This window comes from Phaseolus vulgaris, chromosome 10 (assembly GCF_051622355.1).
Source record: "Phaseolus vulgaris cultivar YP4 chromosome 10, ASM5162235v1, whole genome shotgun sequence".
NCBI lineage: Eukaryota > Viridiplantae > Streptophyta > Magnoliopsida > Fabales > Fabaceae > Phaseolus > Phaseolus vulgaris.
The window spans coordinates 38,200,527-38,224,198 of record NC_143507.1 but is presented as its reverse complement, the minus strand read 5'-3'; the positions used below and the strand labels follow the sequence as shown (position 1 = coordinate 38,224,198).

General features: G+C 30.3%; 2 protein-coding genes across 2 annotated transcripts; one reads left to right on the top strand and one right to left on the bottom strand.

Moving 5' to 3' along the window:
- Positions 1 to 3,709: 3,709 nt before the first annotated feature.
- On the top strand, positions 3,710 to 4,431 carry LOC137819326 (brassinosteroid-responsive RING protein 1). The gene has a single exon (XM_068623132.2). The coding sequence runs from the start codon at positions 3,827 to 3,829 to the stop codon at positions 4,328 to 4,330; it is 504 nt and encodes a 167-aa protein (XP_068479233.1). The 5' UTR covers positions 3,710 to 3,826; the 3' UTR covers positions 4,331 to 4,431.
- Positions 4,432 to 19,677: 15,246 nt separating this feature from the next.
- Positions 19,678 to 21,527, bottom strand: EDA8 (Putative membrane lipoprotein). The gene is made up of 3 exons (XM_068623185.2): positions 21,149 to 21,527; positions 20,848 to 20,903; positions 19,678 to 20,637 (listed from the first exon to the last, which is right to left on the bottom strand). Exons 1-3 carry the CDS (start codon positions 21,296 to 21,298, stop codon positions 20,046 to 20,048), a joined length of 798 nt encoding a protein of 265 aa, XP_068479286.2. The 5' UTR covers positions 21,299 to 21,527; the 3' UTR covers positions 19,678 to 20,045.
- Positions 21,528 to 23,672: the final 2,145 nt, after the last annotated feature.

The following is a 23,672-nucleotide window of genomic DNA, read 5'->3' as shown; positions in this document are numbered from 1 at the left end:
TGGCCTCCGACAGGCCCCCAGGTGTTGGTTTGCTAAACTATCTTCTTCTCTCACTCGTTACGGCTTCCAACAATCCCCGAAGGATCATTCCCTGTTTACTCTCAATAATAATGACATACAGTTGGTTGTGCTAGTCTACGTTGATGATCTTGTGATTGCAGGGAATAATGGTACTGCCATCCAATGTTTTAAAGGCTACTTAAATCAATGCTTTCATATGAAAGATTTAGGCCGCCTCAAGTACTTCCTGGGGGTTGAAGTTGCTCGCTCCCCCAACGGAATCTTCCTTTGTCAGAGGAAATATGCCTTAGATATCATTACTGAAGTCGGATTGTTGGGTGCGAAGCCCGCCACTACACCATGTGAAGAAAATCACAAATTGAGCTCCGCTACTGGTTCTTTTCTTTCTGACCCGGCTACTTATCGTAGACTTGTTGGGAGGTTAATTTATCTGTGTTTCACTCGACCTGACCTTGCCTACAGTGTCCAAGCTTTATCTCAATTTATGCAAAATCCACGCTCCGAGCATTGGCAAGCTGCTCTTCGTGTTGTTCGATATTTAAAGGGGCATCCTGGACAAGGAATACTCCTACCTCGAGAGAACAACTTACAACTCTTTGGGTGGTGTGATTCTGATTGGGCAAGTTGTCCACTGACACGGAAATCTCTCACCGGATGGTTTATTCAACTCGGCACTTCCCCAATCTCTTGGAAAACCCAGAAACAACAAACGGTTTCTGCCTCCTCTGCTGAGGCTGAATATCGATCAATGGCTAAGACCACCCGAGAATTAAAGTGGATTAAAGACATTCTCGCTTCTCTACATGTTCCTCATCCTGACCCAATTCGTCTTTATTGTGATAGTCAAGCAGCACTTCACATTGCTAAAAACCCGGTCTTCCACGAACGCACCAAACACATTGAAGTTGACTGCCACCTTATTCGAGATGAAATCATTCACAAGCGCCTTCTTCCATCCTATGTGCCCACACATACACAACTAGCTGGCCTTTTCACCAAAGCTCTCGGTGCTAAAAAGTTTGGAGCCATCTTGGTCAAGTTGGGCATTCAAGACTTACATGCTCCAACTTGAGGGGATATTACCGGACAAAATCATTATTAGACTTAATTAGACTTAATTACAGGAATATAATCACTATTAATAAGTCTATAATTAGACTTAATTATAGGAATATAATCACTATTAATGGGTCTATAATTAGTCTTAATTACAGATGTTGTGTTAGAAAAAGAATTTGTACGGTTCTGTACGGTTCTAATGCTATGGTTATATATATGTATCATTGCTATAGATGAAACACAGATTGAATAAAACAGAAAATATTCTTTCAGATATTCATAGGAGAATGTCATTAAAGAGATATCTCAATTTAAGTGATATTAACTTGTATTTTATGACATGTTTTTACTTGTGTAAATGAATGTTTTTGTTCAAAACTTGTACACTTATATTACAATGTTTTATGTATATGTAGATATATTACTAATTTTATTATTATAAATAATAATATTAATGATAATAACAATATTATTATTATAAATATTATTTTTATTATTATTATAAATAACATTAACAATAACAAGAATAACATTAATAGTATCCATATTTAATATATATATATATATTATTAAACTTTAATTATTAGAATAAAAGTTCAATCGATATTCTCTTTAATTTTGATTATGTGTTTATAAATATTAAATATTGATAAATACAAATGCTTCATTAACTTGAATAGACGCATAATTTTTTTTATAGAATTTTGTTTGATAAATCTTTCATTGATTACTTATAAATGTTTATTTTATGTCTGTATATAATTATTTTTCTTTATTTTTTATAAGAGAATCTCGCAGTGAAGTGTATACGCTAAAGATATCTTGAACAACATGCCTAAATTTGTTCCACGTAAACAATTTTTATGAAAAAATGGAATGTAGCTCTTAAAAGGTTGTCAACATTGTTAAGTCTTATGTTTTATTTAAGTTTGAGAAAAGATATCTAACCTAGCACGAATAAATCATGACGTGTACCATACGTAAGGAAAATATATGCATTTAATACTATATAAAGACATTTAATGCATATTCAAACTTAACATGGAAAAGACACATGACGACGAAGAAGAAAAACTTCACATGACCTTAACCTTTGGGAAAAGATATCTAACCTAGCACGAATAAGTCATGGCGTACCATACGTAAAGAAAATATATGCATTTAATATAACATAAATATATTTAATGCATATTCAAACTTAACGTGGAAAAGACACATGACGAAGAAGAAGAACTTCATATGACCTTATAATGACTCCAAAAGGATTTGCATTGACTCTTTATTCTCAACATCTATATATAGAAGATCTTTTTGAAGAAAAAAGGTTAGTAACGACAACAAAAATAATAACAGTTTTTACAATCTTTATCAATCCTTAAACTACAATTTGTGAGAAAAAAATATCATTGTTTCGTTAGTAACCTAATTTTTTTTGTCAATATAATATCTATTTTAAGAAATTACCTTCTTTTAGCTAGCAAACTTGTGATCATTTATATTCCTTTTGTGTAATGAAAAGTATTTAGTCAGGAGTGTCTAAGTCTAAAGATTTTTCATTGTTTAGCCAAGAGTTGTATGTTAAAAAAATACTCAATGTTTAGCTAGCAGTGACTGCAATTCAAGTAATACTTTCTATTTAACTTGGAGTGACTAAGGTCTAAAGATACTTGTATTTTGCAACATTAGTCTACTAGTAGAACTTTATCGTGTTGATAGAGATAAACCAGTATGAAAACACCTAATATAAATATCTCTCTACAATTATCTCTTTAAATTGCATATTGTTAATTTGCAACTATCAAAGAAGGAGAATTTTGCTAAAATAAATTTCGAAAAGTGTTCTTGATCTTTGTCAGCTTAGAAGTTACATTTGACAATATTCATAAGACACTACTTTTACAAAAAAAAAAACTGTTTATGTATCTATCAAGTTAAAACTGTTTGATTACCATTATCATACGCTGATTTGCAAAGAATTTCAAAAGTCTTAAATACATAATTTAATTATTTTTTTATTATATATTTGGTCTATTTTTACAATAGATTATTACACGATAAATATCAAATTTTAAATTTAGAAAACCAAAATTAAACTTATTCTAAATTTAAAGGTTAAAAAACGGAATTAAAAATTTAAATTTCCTATTTGTTTTTGAAATCTAATAAATACTTTAAAGAAATTGAAACTCTTGTATGAAGAAATATAGAGATCAAAAGGCATATTCCTAATTGGCCTATTAGAGATAATCAACCCACTTTCTTCCCAAGCCTAATATTATAATAATAGAAAAAAAAACTCGGGGTGCCACCCTTAAGTGCAAGGCTATAAGTAATCACATTAGAAGAAAACCACGTTACAGGACTAAGCAATCCAATAGCAAAACAACAAAACCAAAAATATTTATGGAGATCTAATTTAAGTTCACTATTCAAGTTCAAACTATTTTATTTTTACTATTGTGTTCACCTTAAAAATAAAAAATAATGATGAATGAAATCTAAAAAGATTTGATAGTTATATTATATGCGCGTAGTTGGCAAGGGACCTTTCAATAATTGCCCTACGCACTAAGGTAATGTATTTTCAAAGTCTTTTATTTATTTTTATATAAATAAAGAAGCTGCCACTATTATACACGCCACACTCGCTTCCCAATATCGAAGCTTCTGTTCCTCACTTCTCTCTCTCTCTCTCTAAGGACACAGACAAAAAACCGTGTCTCTCACATCAACATATTCTTCTCCGATGGGTTTTCCGGTGGGTTACGCGGAGGTGTTCTTCCCCAACCCCTTCCTCCACACACTGGCCTTCCTCGGCCTCCTCCGAAACCTCGTCTTCTTTCTCTTCCACCTCCTCGGACTCTCCGACTTCCTCGAAACCGAGGTCGCATGGCCGGACCCCCGCACCTCCGCTGCCACCGCCGCCGTCTCCAGGCCCCCCTCCGTGTCGGCGCTACTTATCCGGGACATCCTCCCCGTCGCCAAGTTCGGGGAATCCGGAGAGAACTCCTGCGCCTGCGCCGTCTGTCTGTTCGAGTTCTCCGAGGAGGAGGAGATTCGGTGTATGCGGAACTGCAAACACATTTTCCACCGCGCCTGCGTGGACCGTTGGATCGATCACGATCAAAAAACGTGCCCTCTATGTAGGACTCCCTTTGTGCCCGATGACATGCTTGATGATTATAATCAACGCCTCTGGGCTGCTTCTGGGATCAACGAGTTCTACGCCGATTACACTTCTTCCTTCTGATTCTCAATTTCTTCGAACTTTCTTCTCTCTCTCTATAATTAATCATGAAAGTGAATTGTACATAACAAAACCCAAAAATAAAAGAAAATTTTTAACCATCATACACTTTTTACTTACTATAATGATGATTATTATTATTAGTGGTGTTATTGGAATTTCATCCACTACTATGGTGGCGGCTCGTGTATCATTGAATATAATTTCTGTACCATGCTATTATTTTAATTATACTATTATTGATCTATGGTCATTCATCGAATATTTTTTTTTTCTTTTTTGAAAACTATATTGATTCAAGGTAATTTCATCCAATACTTTTTATGAAGCTATATTTTTTTATTGTACAGATTTATAACAATCTTTCAGGAGTGATGATTCTGTTTAAATTCTCCACAGGAAACTTTCTACATGCATAGGTTTCAAATTTGAAACATCTGTTTGAATTGTAATATTTTACATAGTTGATGAACTTGTTTTGTTTGGTTAGTGTAAACATTAGATTTGATGAGTGTTAAAAAAAAGTCTTAATATGTACACAATCCTATAATAAATTACAATAAAAAAAAGAAATATTTCTTTTATTAAAATGACGTTATGCAATCCTATAATAAATTATAATTAAAAAAATAATATTTTTTTATTCAAATGAAATAATTTTTAACTTGTATTAGTCATATTATAATTATAAACAAATATCTTCAAAATATATATATATATATATATATATATATTAATTAGTGTCGACATAATCTTCTAGTTTATTTATAGCTCAGTTTTTTTTTCTTTCTTAATTACAAATTTTTAAAAGGAAGGAATAGCTTTCGGCATATATATATTTTCAAAAGGACTTAATTATACCTGCAGTTGGTGGTGAGCTTTCACTTTTTCTCCTACTTTAATAGAAAATTACAAATTTTAACTAGAACATGACTTGCTTAGATAAACTCCTTATTAATAAAAATAATATTTTAATATAAATTTTTACTTACTTATATACCAAACTCTTTTAACTAAAAATATTACTTTTATTTACAAGCAACTCATATAAACAACCTCACTTATATTGTTATATAATAATAGCCCTTTGAATGACAACTGCATTATTCTTTTTTTCTGTTGTACTTGTAATTTGAAGAGAAAATTGTAGCTTGCTCCATTCTTATAATATTTGTTGTCTCTCGATATGGCTAATGTTATAACAGGGAAGTTAAAAATAGAAATTTATAATAATATTTATTATTTTGTTAAAAAATATAAAAAAATGTTATTTTGCACCAGTGGGGGAGATTTAGCTTATGCTTTACCTTTGCAAATTGCGATTTATTTAATTTTCAATACATCCAAATTAATATTCAGAGATAGAAAAGTAGTGTTTAATAGATAATATTTTTTATTGTTTTTAGCAATAGCATGCGTGTGCAAATGATATTGTTCTATTAATTGATATACTTTTTCTACACCTGAATAGTCAGATCTACGTATGACGTAGTTAAAAGAAAGTGTTAAATTAAATTCAGTTTATGTGACCATTTCTGTGGACAAGAACGATAAAGAAAAACTTAGGCAATCTAGAATTATATTTATTTTTTATTAGAAAATATATTTTCATATTTTTACCTTAATTACGATATCATTTTCTATTATATAATGAATACGTGTAAATGTCTGGATTAAATTTTTTTCTACCCTAATTTAAAAAGTTTGCCTTTTAAAGTTTAAAACCAAACTCGTCTCGGTGTATATTAATCTCTTGTTTTTAGTTTAAACGAACACAGTGCCATTTGTGGAAAAAAAATAATACAAAAACAATCATGTAACGAATAAATATAATTTAATCTATCTTTTTTATAAATTACGAATCTGTTTCTTCGAAGAGAATAAAGTAAAATTCTCAGGCAGTCAAATAGATGAGATTATTGCCATGTCCTTGTGTTCCTCTTCATCAAAGGTAAAGAAAACATACCATTTTCATATTAGTTTTCAAAGATTGCATCATTCAAACATTTTAATCTTCAAACCTTGATTTATTTAATAGAACGTGATTTCTTTCTATTTTAATTTTTTATTTAAACTTTTTTTTATCTGTACCACACAACACCGATGATTTTTCATATAGAATCATTAACCGAATACGCATTAACTAATATTTATTATTCTCACATATTTTATAACGAATTCTAATTTAAGCATTAAAGTACATTTTTCAGGTATTCACCCACACCAATCAAAGATCGAAGATCTTGAAGTATTATAACCAAGACCAACAATAGTTCAAGGAGATAAAGATCTTCCCAACTTCTTGTAAGAACATTATCATTTTACTTATTATACTTATTAGAATATTTAAAAAATTACCCAAATAACATTTTGTCAAATTTGGAAGTAAAAAAATAAATCATACTTAAAAAATTACCCAAATAACATTTTGTCAAAGTTTGGAAGTAAAAAAATAAATCCCATGAAGTATTTCCATACTTGACCCTCCAAATTCCATTTTATCTTCAACCTTCAAACTCACAACTAAATTATTATCAAACAAAGTTTAAGGAAAGAAGTTGTCCCATTTGAAAACCAAGACATGCCTCAATTATTGCTTGTGAGTTACTTGAATAAGATGGACAAAACAAGTACTGTTTTGGAGTCTAATTATAAGGTTGAATACTTTTGACACTGAATAAGTATTACAGGGAGTAAAACATGACACTCAAACAGCTTTTACTAGGAAGTTAGTATAAATTACCAGACATAATATGTTTGATGTTGCTTTCGGCTATAATTATTGTGCATTGGTGCTTCTACTAGTGTCAAGGACATGACCTAATTAGTAGGGTTGAAGTTGGAATAACATAAAATCTCTGTATCATAATGTTGTACAAATACCTCAATTAATTTGTAAATCATTTTACAAATTTTAATGCCAAAATTCAAAATTGAAAGTAGTTGTAAAAAATAAGTATACCAGAGAAGTTAAAGTAACTTATAAACAGTATAAATGATTTCCTAAACATATTCTTAATTGTTTAAATTTTCTTTCTGGACTTCTTAAAGAAGAAGTTTAAGAATTGTGCTGGTAAATATTACTGAAATTGTTTCTTAGAAGTTCTTAATCTTCTGATTACAGTAAATATGTACCACTATCAACTTGGGCTTTCCTTGGGGCTTTTGACTGATAAAATGATCAGGAAGCCCAAGCCCATCTAGATCAATACCTATTTTGGACTTCACCCAAAAGATCTATTCTAGAGAATTTGCATATAAGCTCATTCTTCTCACTATTTTCTAAACTAGATTCAGTCACATGTGAATGTATCTGCATAGTAATAAATGAACTGAAAATTAGAAGAACCTTTTTCCACCACAGATTTGAACAGTTGACTTACATATATAAAGCCTCTCCCAATAACTCCATCAAACAATGAGCTTCTATTCTATTCTAATAAAATTCTCCTTCCATATCAAAATTTTCATCACTCAATTGATCTTAACCACTTAACATATAATTATTAGTTGATGCCAAATCTTAAAAATAATGGGGTGAAAAACCAAGTATAATCCATCAAAATAAGAAATTCTTTTTCACTTTCCTAAAATTTCCTTAAAATAGCAAATATAGAACATGGGGAAGCAAAAATGGAGATGCTCTAGTTGTTTACTTTCTTGGGTGTTATATTCTTATCCTGAATCCTACTATATTGACCCTTTTAGTTGAATATTGTTGTGTTAACTTTTTTATTGATGCTACCTAAAGGGACTAAAAGGGTAAGTTTTATGAAGAAATGAGGAAGACATGAAGTGTAATGTTGGCTGAAGCCAAAGATGATGTTTACCAGAGCCAGCCTGATTTGAAAGAAAGCGACAGTTGCTATCTCAAAAGCCCTTTTGTTTCCTTCCTTCCTCACACAACTCAATATGATTAATTAACTAACAATTGCCAACTTAATCACAAGTTCTTAGTATTTTTGCATAAACATTTGGTTTCACTACTTTCTTTTTTTCATACTTATCATGCATAAAACTTATATTATGATTTTCTTATGTTCACCTGCATAATACAATTATCAGTTTGGTGAAAATTTTGACAGGAATGAATTTGCTTCAACCTCACTTTGGAATCCCTCAATTTGATAGATACTTGAGCCTTGGACTACAGACAAAAAGGAAGAGCAGAGAAAGACAGAGAGTGAGTCAAAATTTATTTGCTTCACTAATTCACTTTCATCACAACCAACTACAGATTCAATGTAATTGTATAATACAATCACCACAGTGACACCACCCTATCATTTTACAATCAAATGTTGCTGTGAAATACAGAGGACATTGACAATCTGAGATGTAGTGAAATTCCTGCAGTTATGTGATAAACTGTGGACTCATGGTGTTGGAAAGTGAAGTATGAGTTAAGAAAGAACTGAAATGAAGAATGTATATAAGAGTTGTAATACCTTTTACAATAAAGTTTTCAGTGAAGATGTGATACATACCTGGTTTTCTTGATGATCTTAGGGAGTCCATTAACTTTTTTAGGGTGGATGGTAATGTGTTCTCCAGTGTTATACACTATACTTATTATGGGATGAAGAAAGAATTTTGAGGAGGGTTCATGTACATATCTCACACATTCAGTGTATGTAATTTTAGTTTTGAATATGAACACATTCATGTTGTAGTCACACTAGAGTTTTAATTTTCTCTACAAGGCTAAAGTTTTGTTTTGTCATGGCAGATCCTAACATTTTAGATGAGTGTGCTTAATAAACAGACATCATGTGCTTAATAAACAGACATCATGTGAGCATGTCTTAGACAGTGAAGTGTGACACTGCTCTTCCCTATTTCCCTCTTCCAATTAAAACTAGCACTCAAAGGAAAGTGAATAAATGTACCAATTGGAGGGTTCTTTAGGTGAAGACTGCAAGGTTAATTGTAAATGTATAAAAAAATATAAATAAATAAATTCACTTAGTTGATGTAATGAAGGTTGAACATTCAAGATTCATACTACTTGCTTGAAAAGGCAGTTTTGTGCAGTTTGTCTTATGTTTGAACACCTCATCTGCATGTGAGTTTATGTTGTCACTATTTAATTAATTAACTTTTAATAAGTCAAAACCAGTTAAAGTTTCTGACCTACAAAAAATAGCAGGTTTAATCACAGAACTATAACTTTTTTTTTTTTTTTGCATTTTACCATTTAAGTTTCTATCTTACCTATTTCATCATCATATCTTTTAATTTCTGTCCATTTAAGATGTCGGCCTTTCGTTTTTATTTTTTTAAATAACCCCAACTAAATCCATCTGATCAAGAAGCTTTAGATTAGTTGAATATTCTATTATGTAAATTTGTAAAAAATATTTTATAAAAATAAAATAAATGTTTTAAAAGTAAAAAAAAAATGTAAATAATATTTTATTGCAATTAGCTTAGACCTACTAAATAATAACTAAAATTATTATTGTTAAGGGTATTCAATGAAAAGATAAAATAATAATAATAATAGTTATGTTATTTACTCATTTATGTGTTATATAAATAATAATGCTTGAAAATTAATTAAATTTAATGCATTTTAATTTGATAAATGTATTAATATTTTTATGAGCAATTGAATGGTATATTAATAGCAGGCAAAATCTATAATTGAAATTTTATAGTGATGAAAATTAAAAATTCGCAAAATTGTAAAGAAATAATATGGATTTAAACCTACTTATTTTTATTATTATAAGTAATTGTTAATAATATATTATAGACTAAAATAATTTTAGTCTCTTATTTCTATATTAGGTTTTAACTCATAGTTTATTAAATTTAAAAAATTGTCACTTTGATTTTTTTTAAGTGTCTTGTTAGACTAATTGGTTCTTCTGTCAGTTTTTTTTTTTACATTAATTATTTCAATTTTGTTTAACATGACATCTTACAGAATTGAATACCTGTAACCAAACTTTGATGAACATAGTATGAAAAACTAATTAAAGAAATTGGTAGCTTAATGCAATAGAAAATTTAAAAATTTAAAAATTTAAAAATATTTTTCTTAAAATTTAAGTATTTTTCTTAAAATTTAAGAGTACTGATAAAAAATGTTTTTTTTAGAATGAGTGAGTGTAGGGTTTCAAAGGAACAGGGTTGAGTTTGAGAGATGTTGAGGCATTATCACTGCACCCTACGAAATCTACTGGTTCTGCCTTTCACCATTGTCTGTGAAAAAGATTCATCTCTTGGGTAGATCAATTGCAGAACCCTCTTGTCCCCATCAAAGAGAACAAAGGATCTGTAGACAGAAAAGATAAACGAAAATCAGAAAAAATAAATCATTTAGAAAGATACAAGTGTGTTTTTGAAAAAAATAATAATTATTAACATACTTATTAATTTAAGTGAAAAACTTTCTTCACTTTTGTATATTTTCATCTCTCAGTATAAATAATAAAATACATTTGAAGTAAGGATATTTTATAATATGTAAATTAATTTTGTATCAAAATTATTAAATGTAACATTTGAATATTTCTGGTTGAATGAATTTCGAATACATATTAGTTATAACAAATATATTACATTTAATAGATTTAACATTTATATCTATCTATATTTGTTATACGCAGAATATAACTAAAAATTGAAAAAAATATATTAAATACTATACTTGTTAAATATATTATACTTTTTCTTATAAAATAATATACTTATTATATTTTTTTTAAAGTGAAATGTGATTCCCATTTTCAAAATCTGTATTTAAAAATTATAATAGGTATTTTTTATTACTTTTTTATAAAAGTTTTAAGCATCATTATGCAATTTAATATCATAACAACAATCATCTTTCACCACATGCCACATTAATGTTGTATGATATAACATTAATGTTGTATGATATAACTATGAAACTACAAAATAAATAAAAAAGTTAAACAATTTTTATTTTAAGTTGATAATTTACTTCATACGTAGATGATACACAACTTGAAAATAAACTTGAATTGACTATAAATATGGAGGTAAAATTATATTTGTGTCTATTAAACTTCACAATGATATTCTAACTTCCACCCTAATTATATGATTAAAAATTCATAATCTAATCAACCAATTTCTATATATACCAATATAGATAAGACATGTATTACTCTTTATTACTATCATTAATTTATATATATATATATATATTTTATTAGATGAATGTTGTTTATGAAATATTTTGAATGATTATTTACTTTTATATATTATTGATTTCAATTAAGTTACCTTGTGTTTTGTTATAACTGAATAGGAGTATCTAAAAATATCTAAAGGTACATCTAGAAATTTATAAATTACAAGCATTTTGAATTTTTTTTTTCTTTAAATGTAATATATTTAGATAATTATGTAAATATTGATGATAATAAATTTATATGTTTGTGAATTTTTCAATCCTTATTTTGAAATATATATCCCTCATTTAATAAAGTTATTGAAGTTGTTGGATAGGAGAAATATTTTTTATTCTAGAAATTATCAATAATACGCGCACATGATAGAACAACTAATTTTAATGATTAAAGTTATAGTTTCAATAACTACTTTTACTGAGTAAAGACTATGGAAATAGAGGGAAAAGAAGAAGAAATAAGAAATTGTTAGAAAGAGATGTTCTTCCGTTGGAAAGAAAATATTTTTATTTATTATTGTGATTTTTTAATATTATAATAACAAATGGAAAAATATCTAAAATCAGTTATGATGTTTCATAATAGATGAGAACTACCTATAATTGATTTTGTATAAATAAAACACCTAATTCTTTAAATTATCATTTATCGATAATTAATAAATAAAAAATAATTTTAAATATATAAAAAATAATTCTTATATTAATTAAATTAAATATTATTTTAAAAATAAAAAAATTATCATGATCTAAAATAATTTTTACCATTAATAAATAATTTTTAGATTGATAACCAAAATTTTGATAGTTAATTAATTAGATACCAATTTAAAAAATATTTTAAATATCAGTAATTTTTAAAATAATATTTAATTTAATTAATATAATTATTAATTTTTATTTAATAATTTTTTTATTGTCTAAAAACTGTCATTAATTCTCGATCAAAATTGCTAAAATTTGTGAATCTAACTACGTATCTTTAAATAGATAAAATGGACTATTTTGTTTGTGTTTTTTAAAATGAAAGAACTTAATTGTTAAAAAAGACTAAAGAACTTTAAAATTTTTTGTTAAAAGAAAAATTAAATTGAATAAAATAAATAAATGATAAATAGGTAATTTAATAAAAATTAAATTCACAAAAACATCAAGATTTTTTATTTCACTTCTAACTAATTAAATTATAGTAAGTAGTATATAGTTCTACACTGTGAAATATGCTTATAGAGATTTGTACTTTTAATTATATGAAGAGTAATTTTGTTATAGACATACCTTATTAAAAAATATAATTTGTAATAAATCAAATTTACAAGAATTTACAGTTAATAGTTTATTATGGTCAGGTTCCTTAACCCTCTTCAACTGACATTTTCTATTTAAATTTCTCATATCTAGTAATATTAAGTTTTAATGGTAAGTGAAAGAATGAAAAAATTTAAATTAACTTTAACCCTTTATCACAAGGTTTGTTTGAGAATCTCACTACTAATTATTTTATTATTATAATGTTTTAAAATATGTGGTTATATTCTTATCTATTTGCATGTTTAATATAAATAGTTAATAGATTTTTTTATCCATTGATTCCACACAAAATTGTGAATAGTCAAGGGGAATACCATTGATTCACCAAACAAAATGGTGAATAGTCAAGGAAATAATTACAAAAAGAAATACTTATTTTTTAATTTTTTTTTTTAAAACCAAATTCAAGAATATAGTAAAGAACGTAGTAGAGGTGGCTATACATTTTTTTACTATGATTTTTTTTTCAACTTTAGATTTAAAACTATAGATATTGTTGAAGGAAATTTTGAACTCGAATTCACTTGAAGTTTGATTTTTTCTACGAATTATGAGCCATTTCATTTTAGGGATAATGTATAATGTTTCTCTTACTTCAGAAGCTTCCAGATCTGTTGTTGCACATCTTATTGGAATATCTCCATGGTAGAGGCGTGGAAGATTTAAAGATGAACAATGTGTGTGGAAGGTGATAATTGTCGTTTTGCTGTCAAATTAATAAGATTCTAGCGTAGACTTGTCTAACACTAGAGAGATAATAGTATAATTGTGGTCAAATGACCCCAAGTCATCTCCCAACGAATCCAATAGTGATTCAATTAACCGAATTCAAAACCTATATGCAGGTAATGAAAAGTTAGTAATAACAATAATAATAAAAAGGGATTAAGATAGTTATGCATGAAATATAAAAGAGATTTAAACAACAAATAAATAAAAAGCAGTTGATCCCCAAGTTCTTCCACCATTGAATTCTTCACAAGTTCTCTAAAGATTAATCTTTTCTCAATCCTCCAACAAAGCTAAACCAGATTGAACATGCGCCAATCTAATTCAACTGAAACTCACTAGTAAAGCATGTGTTTACTGGTTTAATCATTACCCACTTTGTTCCATGCGTATACTCCATGGAAATGCTTACCAAAGTTTAAGATAAGGAAGACTTTTAATCATGCGTTCAAGTACAACCTTTCACAAAAACCAGTTTTCCAGGAGATTAGACTATCAAAACAACTGTTATAGAGAATTAAAAATTGAAACTTTTATTGAACAAAATCTCAAAACTCAATGGGAAATTACAAAAGAATCAACTAAAAAGGTTTAGTCTTTCATGTGGAGGCAAAACAAAAGAATTACAAAGAAGAAAAAAAAGTAAGAAAACCCTATGAAGTTGTCCCTCTTCTCCTTGATGCTTGTGTCCTTTTATAGACTTTTCTGTCCAAGGATCTTGGAAAAATATTGTAGTTTATATTTTGTTAACAATTTCCAACTTTCCAGAATTCTTGTATTTTGCAGAAGATTTGCTTCCAATTTTGTTTATGAGATATTGTAGATTTTATTTTCTCTTTCTTCTCCTCAGAATTTGTTTTCTGTTTTGGTTCAAGAAGCAACTTGGATTTTTGAATATTTGGCCCATTTACAAAGGTAGATGCTTCCTCCGGATAATTTACTCTAAAAACACAAAATTAACAAAAATAATAGTCAAGGCTCAAATAAACTCAATTATAAGAATATTAATTAAAGCAATGAATTTATTTATTATTATAGTCCAATAATATATTATTAAGGCTATTGAGTGTGAATAAATATATGCTTATCAGAAGCAGTGACTCTGCACAAAAACGGATATGTGTAGATGCAAACACAATACGTGTTAAGATGCAAAGAAAAACATAACAAATAGAAGAGACACATAAGGGGAGAAAACTCTTAATCTTGTATTTTGTATATATTGTTCTACATTTACAAAAGAGAGAAAAGCCTATTAAATAGGCAACATAAAAACAAAAGTAACCAGGAAACCGCCCAACCGCTTCAAGGGAAACGCAATAGCCCCTCTTAAGTTGCATGATATATGTTCATTAGACCCAATTTTGAAACAATAAGATCAAATATAACCGGTTCAAGTGGTTTAGTAAATATGTTTGCAGTTTGTTGAGAATAAGGTATGGGAAGCAATTGAAAGAGCTTTGTTGGAGTTTTTCACGAATGAGAAGACAATCAATTTCTACGTGTTTCGTTCACTCATGAAAGTTTGGATTTGAGGCTATGTATCTCGCATATTGATTGTCACAATACACAACTACCAGAGAATGAATAGTGACTCCAAAATCGTCAAGAAGGTACTTCAACCATTGTATTTCACAAGTTAAAGTTGCGAGAGCATGATATTTTACTTCAGAGGATGATCGTGACATAATGGATTGCTTCTTTGATTTCCAACAAACAAGGGATGATCCAATGAAAACACAGAACCCTGTGAAAAATCGTCTAGTTTGAGGGCATGTTGCCTAGTCTAAATTTGAGAATCCTTTCAATTGAAGACTAGAATTGTTGGGGGAAAATAGACCTTTTCCAGAAGCATTTTTTATGTACCTCAAAATACGTTGAGCAACATTATAATGGTTAGTGGTTGGAGCATGTAAAAATTAACTTAGAAATTGAATAGCATAACTTGTATCAAGTATAGTATTTGTAAGATATAATAACTTACCAATCAATTGCTGATTCACATTCATATTTTCCATAGGAGTCCCATCTTCAAACAATTGTTTGATATCTTTGGTTTTAGGAGTTGAACATGGTTTAGCTGCAAGTAATCCTATTTCTGCAAGAATATCTAATGCATATTTTCGTTGTGAAACATGTATACCTGCACTGGATCATGCAACTTCAAGACCAAGGAAGTATTTTAACTTTCCTAAATCTTTTATCTTGAAAGCTTTATCCAAGAATAAAGTAACATGTTGTATTTCAGAAACAGAACTCCTAGAGAGTATAATATCATTTGCATAAACAAGAAGAATGGTGAAGGAGTTATCAGTTTTCTCTGTGAACAAAGAATAGTCAACAATGGATTGAATGAAATTGATACTTTTGAGATAAGAGGATAACTTTGAGAACCATTGTCTACTAGCCTGTTTTAAGCCATATAAGGATTTTGTTAATTTGCAAACTTGACCAGATTTAGAAATAGTCATTCCAGGTGGTGGAAGCATATAAACTTCTTCATTTAAATCTCCATGCAAAAAAACATTATTTACATCTAATTGTTGTAAATGCCAATTATGAATGGAAGTTAAGGCAAGAAGTAGCCTGACTATATTGCGCTTTGCAACTAGAGAGAAAGTATCCATGTAATTAATTCCTTCCAACTGGGTATAACCCTTTGCGACAAGTCTGACTTTGTACCTTTCAACCTTTCCTTTTGGATTGTATTTTATCTTGAAGATCCATTTACATCCAATGGCTTTTTTTCCCTGTGGTAAATCTGTCATGAACCAGGTTTTGTTCAACCTGTTGCACGTCTTGTTGGAATATCTCCATGGTAGAGGCGTGGAATATTTAAAGATGAACAATGTGTGTGGAAGGCAGCGACTCTGCACAAAAGCGGATATGTGTGGATGCAAACACAATACATGTTAAGATGGAAAGAAAAATATAACAAAGAGAAGAGACACGTAAGAGGAGAAAACTCTAAATCTTGTATTTTGTATATATTGTTCTGCATTTACAAAAGAGAGAAAAATCTATTAAATAGGCAACATAAAAACAAAAGTAACCACTTAGGAAATCGCTCAACCGCTTTAGGGAAAATGCAATACGTCTCATGCTCAAAGGTGCTCTTTTTTCTCCTTTTCATTCTCAACTTGAGTTCTTCCTCAATCTATATATAGGTGGTTCTACACTTCGAAAAATACACACTTTTTCACATCTTCTCTTTTTTTACTTTCACAGTCGTGAGTTATTTTTCTCTTAGGAGTTTTCTTGCTATTTCTGAGATCCTTGAAATTATTCGATAAATTTCTATTGTATCCTAAGGAACTTGCGCAATACATCGTGGATAAGTCCTTACGAAGAGTGATCATCATGCCTGAGGAAATAATTTTTGCTTGTGTTCTCGACCTTATTTTACTATAGTCTTCACTCATATTTAAATGTTTTGTATCTCCAAGTTTTAAAGATTAGTTAGTGCAAAATCTAACCAGGTGTTTCAACTTATCGCTTCATGTTAGAATTATGGGTTGTATGAAAAACAAGAAAAAGACAATAAGCAATAATTGAATTATGTTTTAAAAATTTAACGGTTTTTTTGCATGTATCGTCTAATACTTCACAATTAGACGATATGTTTAAAAATGGTCAAACAATCTGATAAAGATTTTTACAAATTAAGTTTAAAAAATATCACCTTCTTTAATCATCTTACTAAATAACACGCAATGTAAAAGGTTAAAGGAAGAATGATTACTCAATAGTTTTATACTGGTTCCTGTGATAACGCAGACTATGTCTAGTTCTTGATCAATCAATCAAGTTCTACTAAGCGGACTACTCCTATGAAGTATAAAAAAAATTCTTTTAATAAGTCACTTTTGACACAATCCAAGTATTCTTTCAACAAGTCACTTTTGGTTCAAAAATAAATAAAATTGTCTTTGTGATCAACAAATCACAAGGTTTGCTCAGAGTTGCGCCTTTTGATGTTTACAAGGTTAAACTTTCTCTCTTAATTTGCCAAATTTTGAACACAAACTGTGTTCTTAAAAAACTTTATGGTGTAAAATAAATTAGCTGAATTTCAACCCTTGCAAATAATGATAATTTTTCTTTTCTTTGAAGCATGTTTATATATAGGCTTGAATAATGTAGTCGTTGCATTTTATTTTCTGCTAGTTGAGTAGCTTTGAACTCATTTGAATGTCTTTTTTTCTATCATCTGTCAAATTTGAACATTGAGAAACATTAAATATGTTTCGTGAAACATTAGTTGTTATTCTCTTCTTCACGTAACTTCTTTGGTATTTGTCAATATTTATATTCCTCAACGGAGTACCTAGTTTGTATAATAATTTTATTTTTCTAACATTATATGTGATGTGGTTTAATTTTAACTAATATTTGATAATATTATTTTAAATAATGCTATTTAACTTTATTTTCTCAACTGAATATATAGTTATTTATGAGCTCTTATTCTTCTAAATCTCTTTGGTTTAGTATAACAGTATTTTCTTCGTTATTTTGAGAACAAAACCTTGGTTAAAGTAATGAAATAATTCTCTTGCATTATAAATGTAAGGTAATGTTGCCAACAATAACGACCCTTCCTTAGAATCTTTGGTGAGGGAAGTTTTGCAGCAAAGGCTTGTTGATTTTTTTGGATAAATGCTTTGGTCATTAACTTTGTTGGCAATTGCAAATTGATCACACTTTTGGCATTGTTTCTTTGTCACACATTCCCTGCTGTATTTAGGTCACCGAGACAATAGGTAACTTGTATCATATTAATACTCTTATTTAATATATTTCCATTCATTTTAAGCTATTAATGTAGTTTGGTTTTTAACTGATTAATGAGTTTGTCTTTTCAAATTTTACCAACTGCTTCACTATTTTAAGTATTTTGATGATTTAGGATTATGTATGTTCTTGTGTTTTCGATAATGGAATATTGATTATAAATTGTATGAAACTATAAATTATTTAAGAATGAAACAAGAGCAAAATAACTTAAATGATAGTAACAAAATTAAACCAAATTAATTTGGACAGACTGAAGAATATATAAACATGTGTATAAGATATTGGTATGTTGAAATTGTAGCAGTGGAAGCTAGCCAAGTGTCACAATTTTAACTAAAAAAATGGCACACATCTTTGCTGCCCACAAATTCTTCCCTTCACATTTGCTTAAACTACACGATGAAATAATTATGACATAATTTTCAATAGGTTTAAAATAAAATTAAAATGACACATTTTTTAGATTTTTTTAATTTTTTAGAATTAAAATAATATAACTATTCTTTAAGTTAAAAATCATTGTTTTCAATGAACTGTGTAAATACATATCTTTGTGATTTTTTAATTTTTTTTTGTAAATACATATTTTTATAATTTTTTAATATATTTTCGTATGATTTTAAAAAAATTAATTTTAGTAATTGATTAGCAAAGGAATAATTGATTTATGTTTACAATTTTCAATAAAATACTAAAACATAAATACTATTGTTTGACATATTTGATAATATATTTATATTTATTGAAATTTAAAAAGAGGATAAATATTAATTAAAAAATATTATTGATTTGAACTATTAAATATTTTTAATATTTATTTATATCTTAACATATAGCATATATAACATAAATTTCTGAAAATTTGACATTAAAATTAAAATCAAACTAAATTTTAAAATATGATTTGTATCTTTTAAAAAAAAACATAAAATTTCATTTAATAGATATAAGTACAATTATATATTTTATAGAAACATTAACTTTTTACAGTTGCAAAGATATTAGATAGATATTAGATAGTGTTAAAGAGTCACATATCCAATCAATGGTGGCTAACGGTTTATTATCTTAATTGCACAATTACATTCTCATCCTTTGCATCTTCGTCAATATTTTAAAAGAAAGCAGCTAAATAACAAATAAATTAATGATTACCCAAAATTTAATTTTCTATGATTATGATTATTATTACTTGGAAAATAAAAAAGGTAGGTAAGAGTATCAGAAAGAATAAAAAAAGAGATTTAAAACCAGGAAAAAGAAGTAACTTTCAAAATATGCTGCAAAGTGGCCCACAGTATATTTATGCATGGATATAACTGCCAATTTATAAAGTCCAATACTCCCATTCTGGATAAAGCTAATATATATATTAAATATTAAAAGGAAAAATAAAAATACACTAAAAAAAGGCTAATTTACGAATACACCCTTTGGCTCCAAAGTCACACAGTTTTTACTGTCCACCTCATTCACACTGGAAAAAAACCCCTACCGTCATTCATGTTGGCAAGGCTAACCTCACCCCTCCTCCTCCTCATGTGAACCCAAAATTAGCACCATTATTTTCATAACCCTAAATATCCCATTCCAACAACACAACACCCAAAATAATACTAATAAAAATAATAAAAAGACAAGAACAAATTACGATAATCACAAAACACATTCAACCCCAACCCTCGATCTTACTATATCACTCCAATCTTCACTTCTTCACATCAGAGATTTCAACGATCTTGCTTTCACAGGCTTCCTCATTCGCTTCTTCCCGCTATCGTCCTCCACCACCACCTCTTCTTCGTCGTCATCCTCCTCCACATAATCAATAATCCCCTCATTCTCCATCTCCGAAACCAAACCACCAACTTCACCGCCACCCACATTATCATCACCACCCCCACCCGACTCCACCATCGTCGAATTCTCACTCCCCACCATATTATTCTTGCTCCCCTCCCCATTTCTATCGCCTCTTCGCTTCCCCCACGATGGCCCGAACCCAGAATAGTAGTAGAATTCATACGGGTTGGAGCTGGCCGCCGCCGTCCCCGCCGCCTTCTTCCCCGCGCCCCGAGTCTTCACGCGGCGAGTCCCTCCTTGCGATTTCTTGCTGGTGTAGGAAGCCAGCAGAGACAACGACAAATGTTGCTCGCAGAATGATTGCCCTTGCCTGGCTTCATTCTTACATGCCCAACCCTTCTCGTCAATCCCTTGACAAGGGTTCAACACAGTGGCGTCCAGCGGCGCCACCACCTTATTATCATCATCATCGTCACCCACCGCGGGCCATTCCGTTTTCTCCACGCTGTGAGACGACGACCACGACAACGATAATAATAATAATAAAAACAACAACAATAATAATGATAATAAGAATAAGAATAAGACCCCGATAATCATATGCATGACAACGATAAGGAAGAATGAGAATAATAAATAATTGGTAAGAAAATCTAGAGAATTTGAGTTGATGTAAGAAAAAAAAACCCTAACCGGGTGGGGATTACGTGCGTACCTCTGGACGGCGGCGAAGGAATGGGCATTGCTGTTTGGCGCGGTGGTGTGGTTGAACTGGAGAGAAGTAAGAAAGGGGAATGGTGAAAAAGAAGGGATAGAGATAAAACCTAATTGGGAGAGTTGGGAGAGTTGGAAGAGAAGAAGAAGAAAAGGAGGAGAATTTAGCGTGGGTGAAGAAAGGGGAACCCTAAGAAATGGAAGAAGAGGAGAAAGAAACCCTAAAGAGGGAATAGATCTAAACGGGGAGGGAAAAAAGGAAAAGGAATAGAAGGAAGAGATTGGAAGAGGGAGTAACTAACCTGGATGGAGTCATACTGAAAGGGGATGACATCCCATGGAGACTGGTTCAGCTGACAGACGTGCGTCTCCACCGGAACGGAACCACCTTCTACACTCCACGACGACGAGAACAGAAGAGGGGAAAGCTTCGCGTTCTTCCGGATCCTCATCACCTAGATTTTCTCTCTGCCCAATAGATACATATATATATATATATAGAGAGAGTGATTTTATGCAATATCAGGGGAATGGAATGGAATGAAATGGAATGGGCATGGAAACTGCTTCCTTTCTCTTCTCTCTCAGATCTCACTCTCTCCCTCACCTCGATGATGATAATCAGGGTTTTTCCTTCGCCTTGCTTCCCCTTCCATTCATATGTTTCTGTTTCTTTTTCCCTCTGACCATTTCGCCCTCAGCTTTCATCCTATTTACTCCCCCATTCGCCATTTGCCAAAGGGAACCCTGCCGCTACCCACAACCACGTCACTCTTCGTTGTCCAAACCCTATTTTTTTATTTTCCTTTTTTCTTTTTCTTTTTCCTCACTCCATCACCTACACACACTCCCACCGTTAAAGCCCCTGCATCCCCAACCATCAAGATAAAAGGAACAACATTCACTGTTCATGAGTATGCACCAAACTAAATGTTTTATTATATTATACTTTTGTTTCCTAAATTTTCTTCTGATTTTCTCTCAACCAAGGCGCGTATGTTAGACGCAGGAAATCATAGCCCTGCGTGCGGTAGGAGTGGCCAACAGGACTGGCCCACACAAAAATTGGCTGGACCATTGTACTTGATGGGGTCCCATTTCAGCCTAAAAGGATCAACGGTTCTGATCATGGAAAAAAAACGCAACTAATACACTTAAGCTGCATGAAAAGTTTAAACTTTGGGGGGTATCTGATACCAAAACACTTCATCTTTGTAATTGCAACATCTCACATACGTGGCACCAAAACCTCATCCCTTAGCCCACACAATTATAGGACATGTCTTTTATCATCTTTTTACACTCTTTTTTCCAAAACATTTAAAACAGTTGGTGAATTTATTGATACCCCCAATGGTCAATTCAGAGGCCACAAGCTATTCAAAAAAATTGAAACTAAATAAAAAAATAAACCTATTCATAATTACTGCCATGGCAAAAGAATTAAAAAAAGGACCATTTTTTCAGTTCTCTGTCTCCGGAGTACTATTTATTATACACAAGCTGTGTGATCCGAGCCATTGCAAGTGTATGGCACTATATATATCTGATCCTTTTTCTGTAAAAATGACTAAACATAAGCACTAGTTTGTGGGGCACACGGGATGAAAAGAGTTGCAGCCAATTTGTGCAGCAGGTGTGGGTAAAGACTAAAAAGAGTAAAATAATAGAAAGCACACACTTTTTTTAATCTCTTTTTCTGTCCCTCTTTTCTTCCTCAGTCTTCCCCAATAATTATAAAACAAAAAACAAAATTCTATAACTCTACTTCTTCCAACAAGGCTACTACGTGTCGGCATCCTACAAGATCTTAGCTCATCATCTGCATTTTCTTTTCTTCTTAGTATACTAGTCTTACAGAATACACCCTTTTAATACCGAAGCCACCAGAATAGTATATTTGGCTTAGTTCATAAAGTGATTTCAACAATCATGACGATAACATTTTCAAAGAGATTGCTATAACAACAACCAAAAAATGCTTTATTTTAGAAACAACAAGAAAACCCCTGATCCAAAATAAAAACATGGCAACTCTTCCACGTAGAAGAAGCTCATGTATGCAACCTTATATATAATACCTCTCACCATTCTTACCCTCAGAGTTTTATTAGAGATATGTCGCTGCAGATTCTTCATTTTAACTATATCTACATAAATAATTAAAATTAAAGCGGAATCAAATCAATCTTTACCTGATTATGGTTTGCTGTTCTTGTAAAAATAAGTGATTATATATGATCCACTTGAATTTGTTTTCTGTTTCTGATTATGGTTCTGCATGTCAACACTGGAGATGCAGAGGTTGGGTTTTGGTCTATATCATCACACAGAGATGTCCCTGTCTGTTTTTTAGTTCTCGTTTTTTGCTATATATAACTTCTGGCTTGGTGCTGTCTGGCCTCACTATTTATCCACCTAAAGAAACAGGGTTTCTTTCTTCTCTGTTATTTTGACCATAATTTACATGCATGGAATATGGAATAGGATATGCTATTTTACTTTTCCTTCCTATATATTAGGGAACCTGATCATATGGAGAGTCCCACAATTTCCCAGGTAAACTTTCATTTTTTTTTCAATTTTTCTTGTACTGATATGATGATAATAATGATAATGTTGTAGAGAAAACATAGAAGCTGTTCACTTCAGCAGTCAGCACTATTTCTAGGATCTCATGAACTTCGTGGCAGCAGATAACATCCACAGAAACACCAAGAATTCCATAAATCTGATCTCTGCTGTTTCTGTTTATAGCTGCAGAAAATACTATGCATGAATATAAAAAACAGAGCAGAATATAGAGTTGCACTAAATGTTTGAATC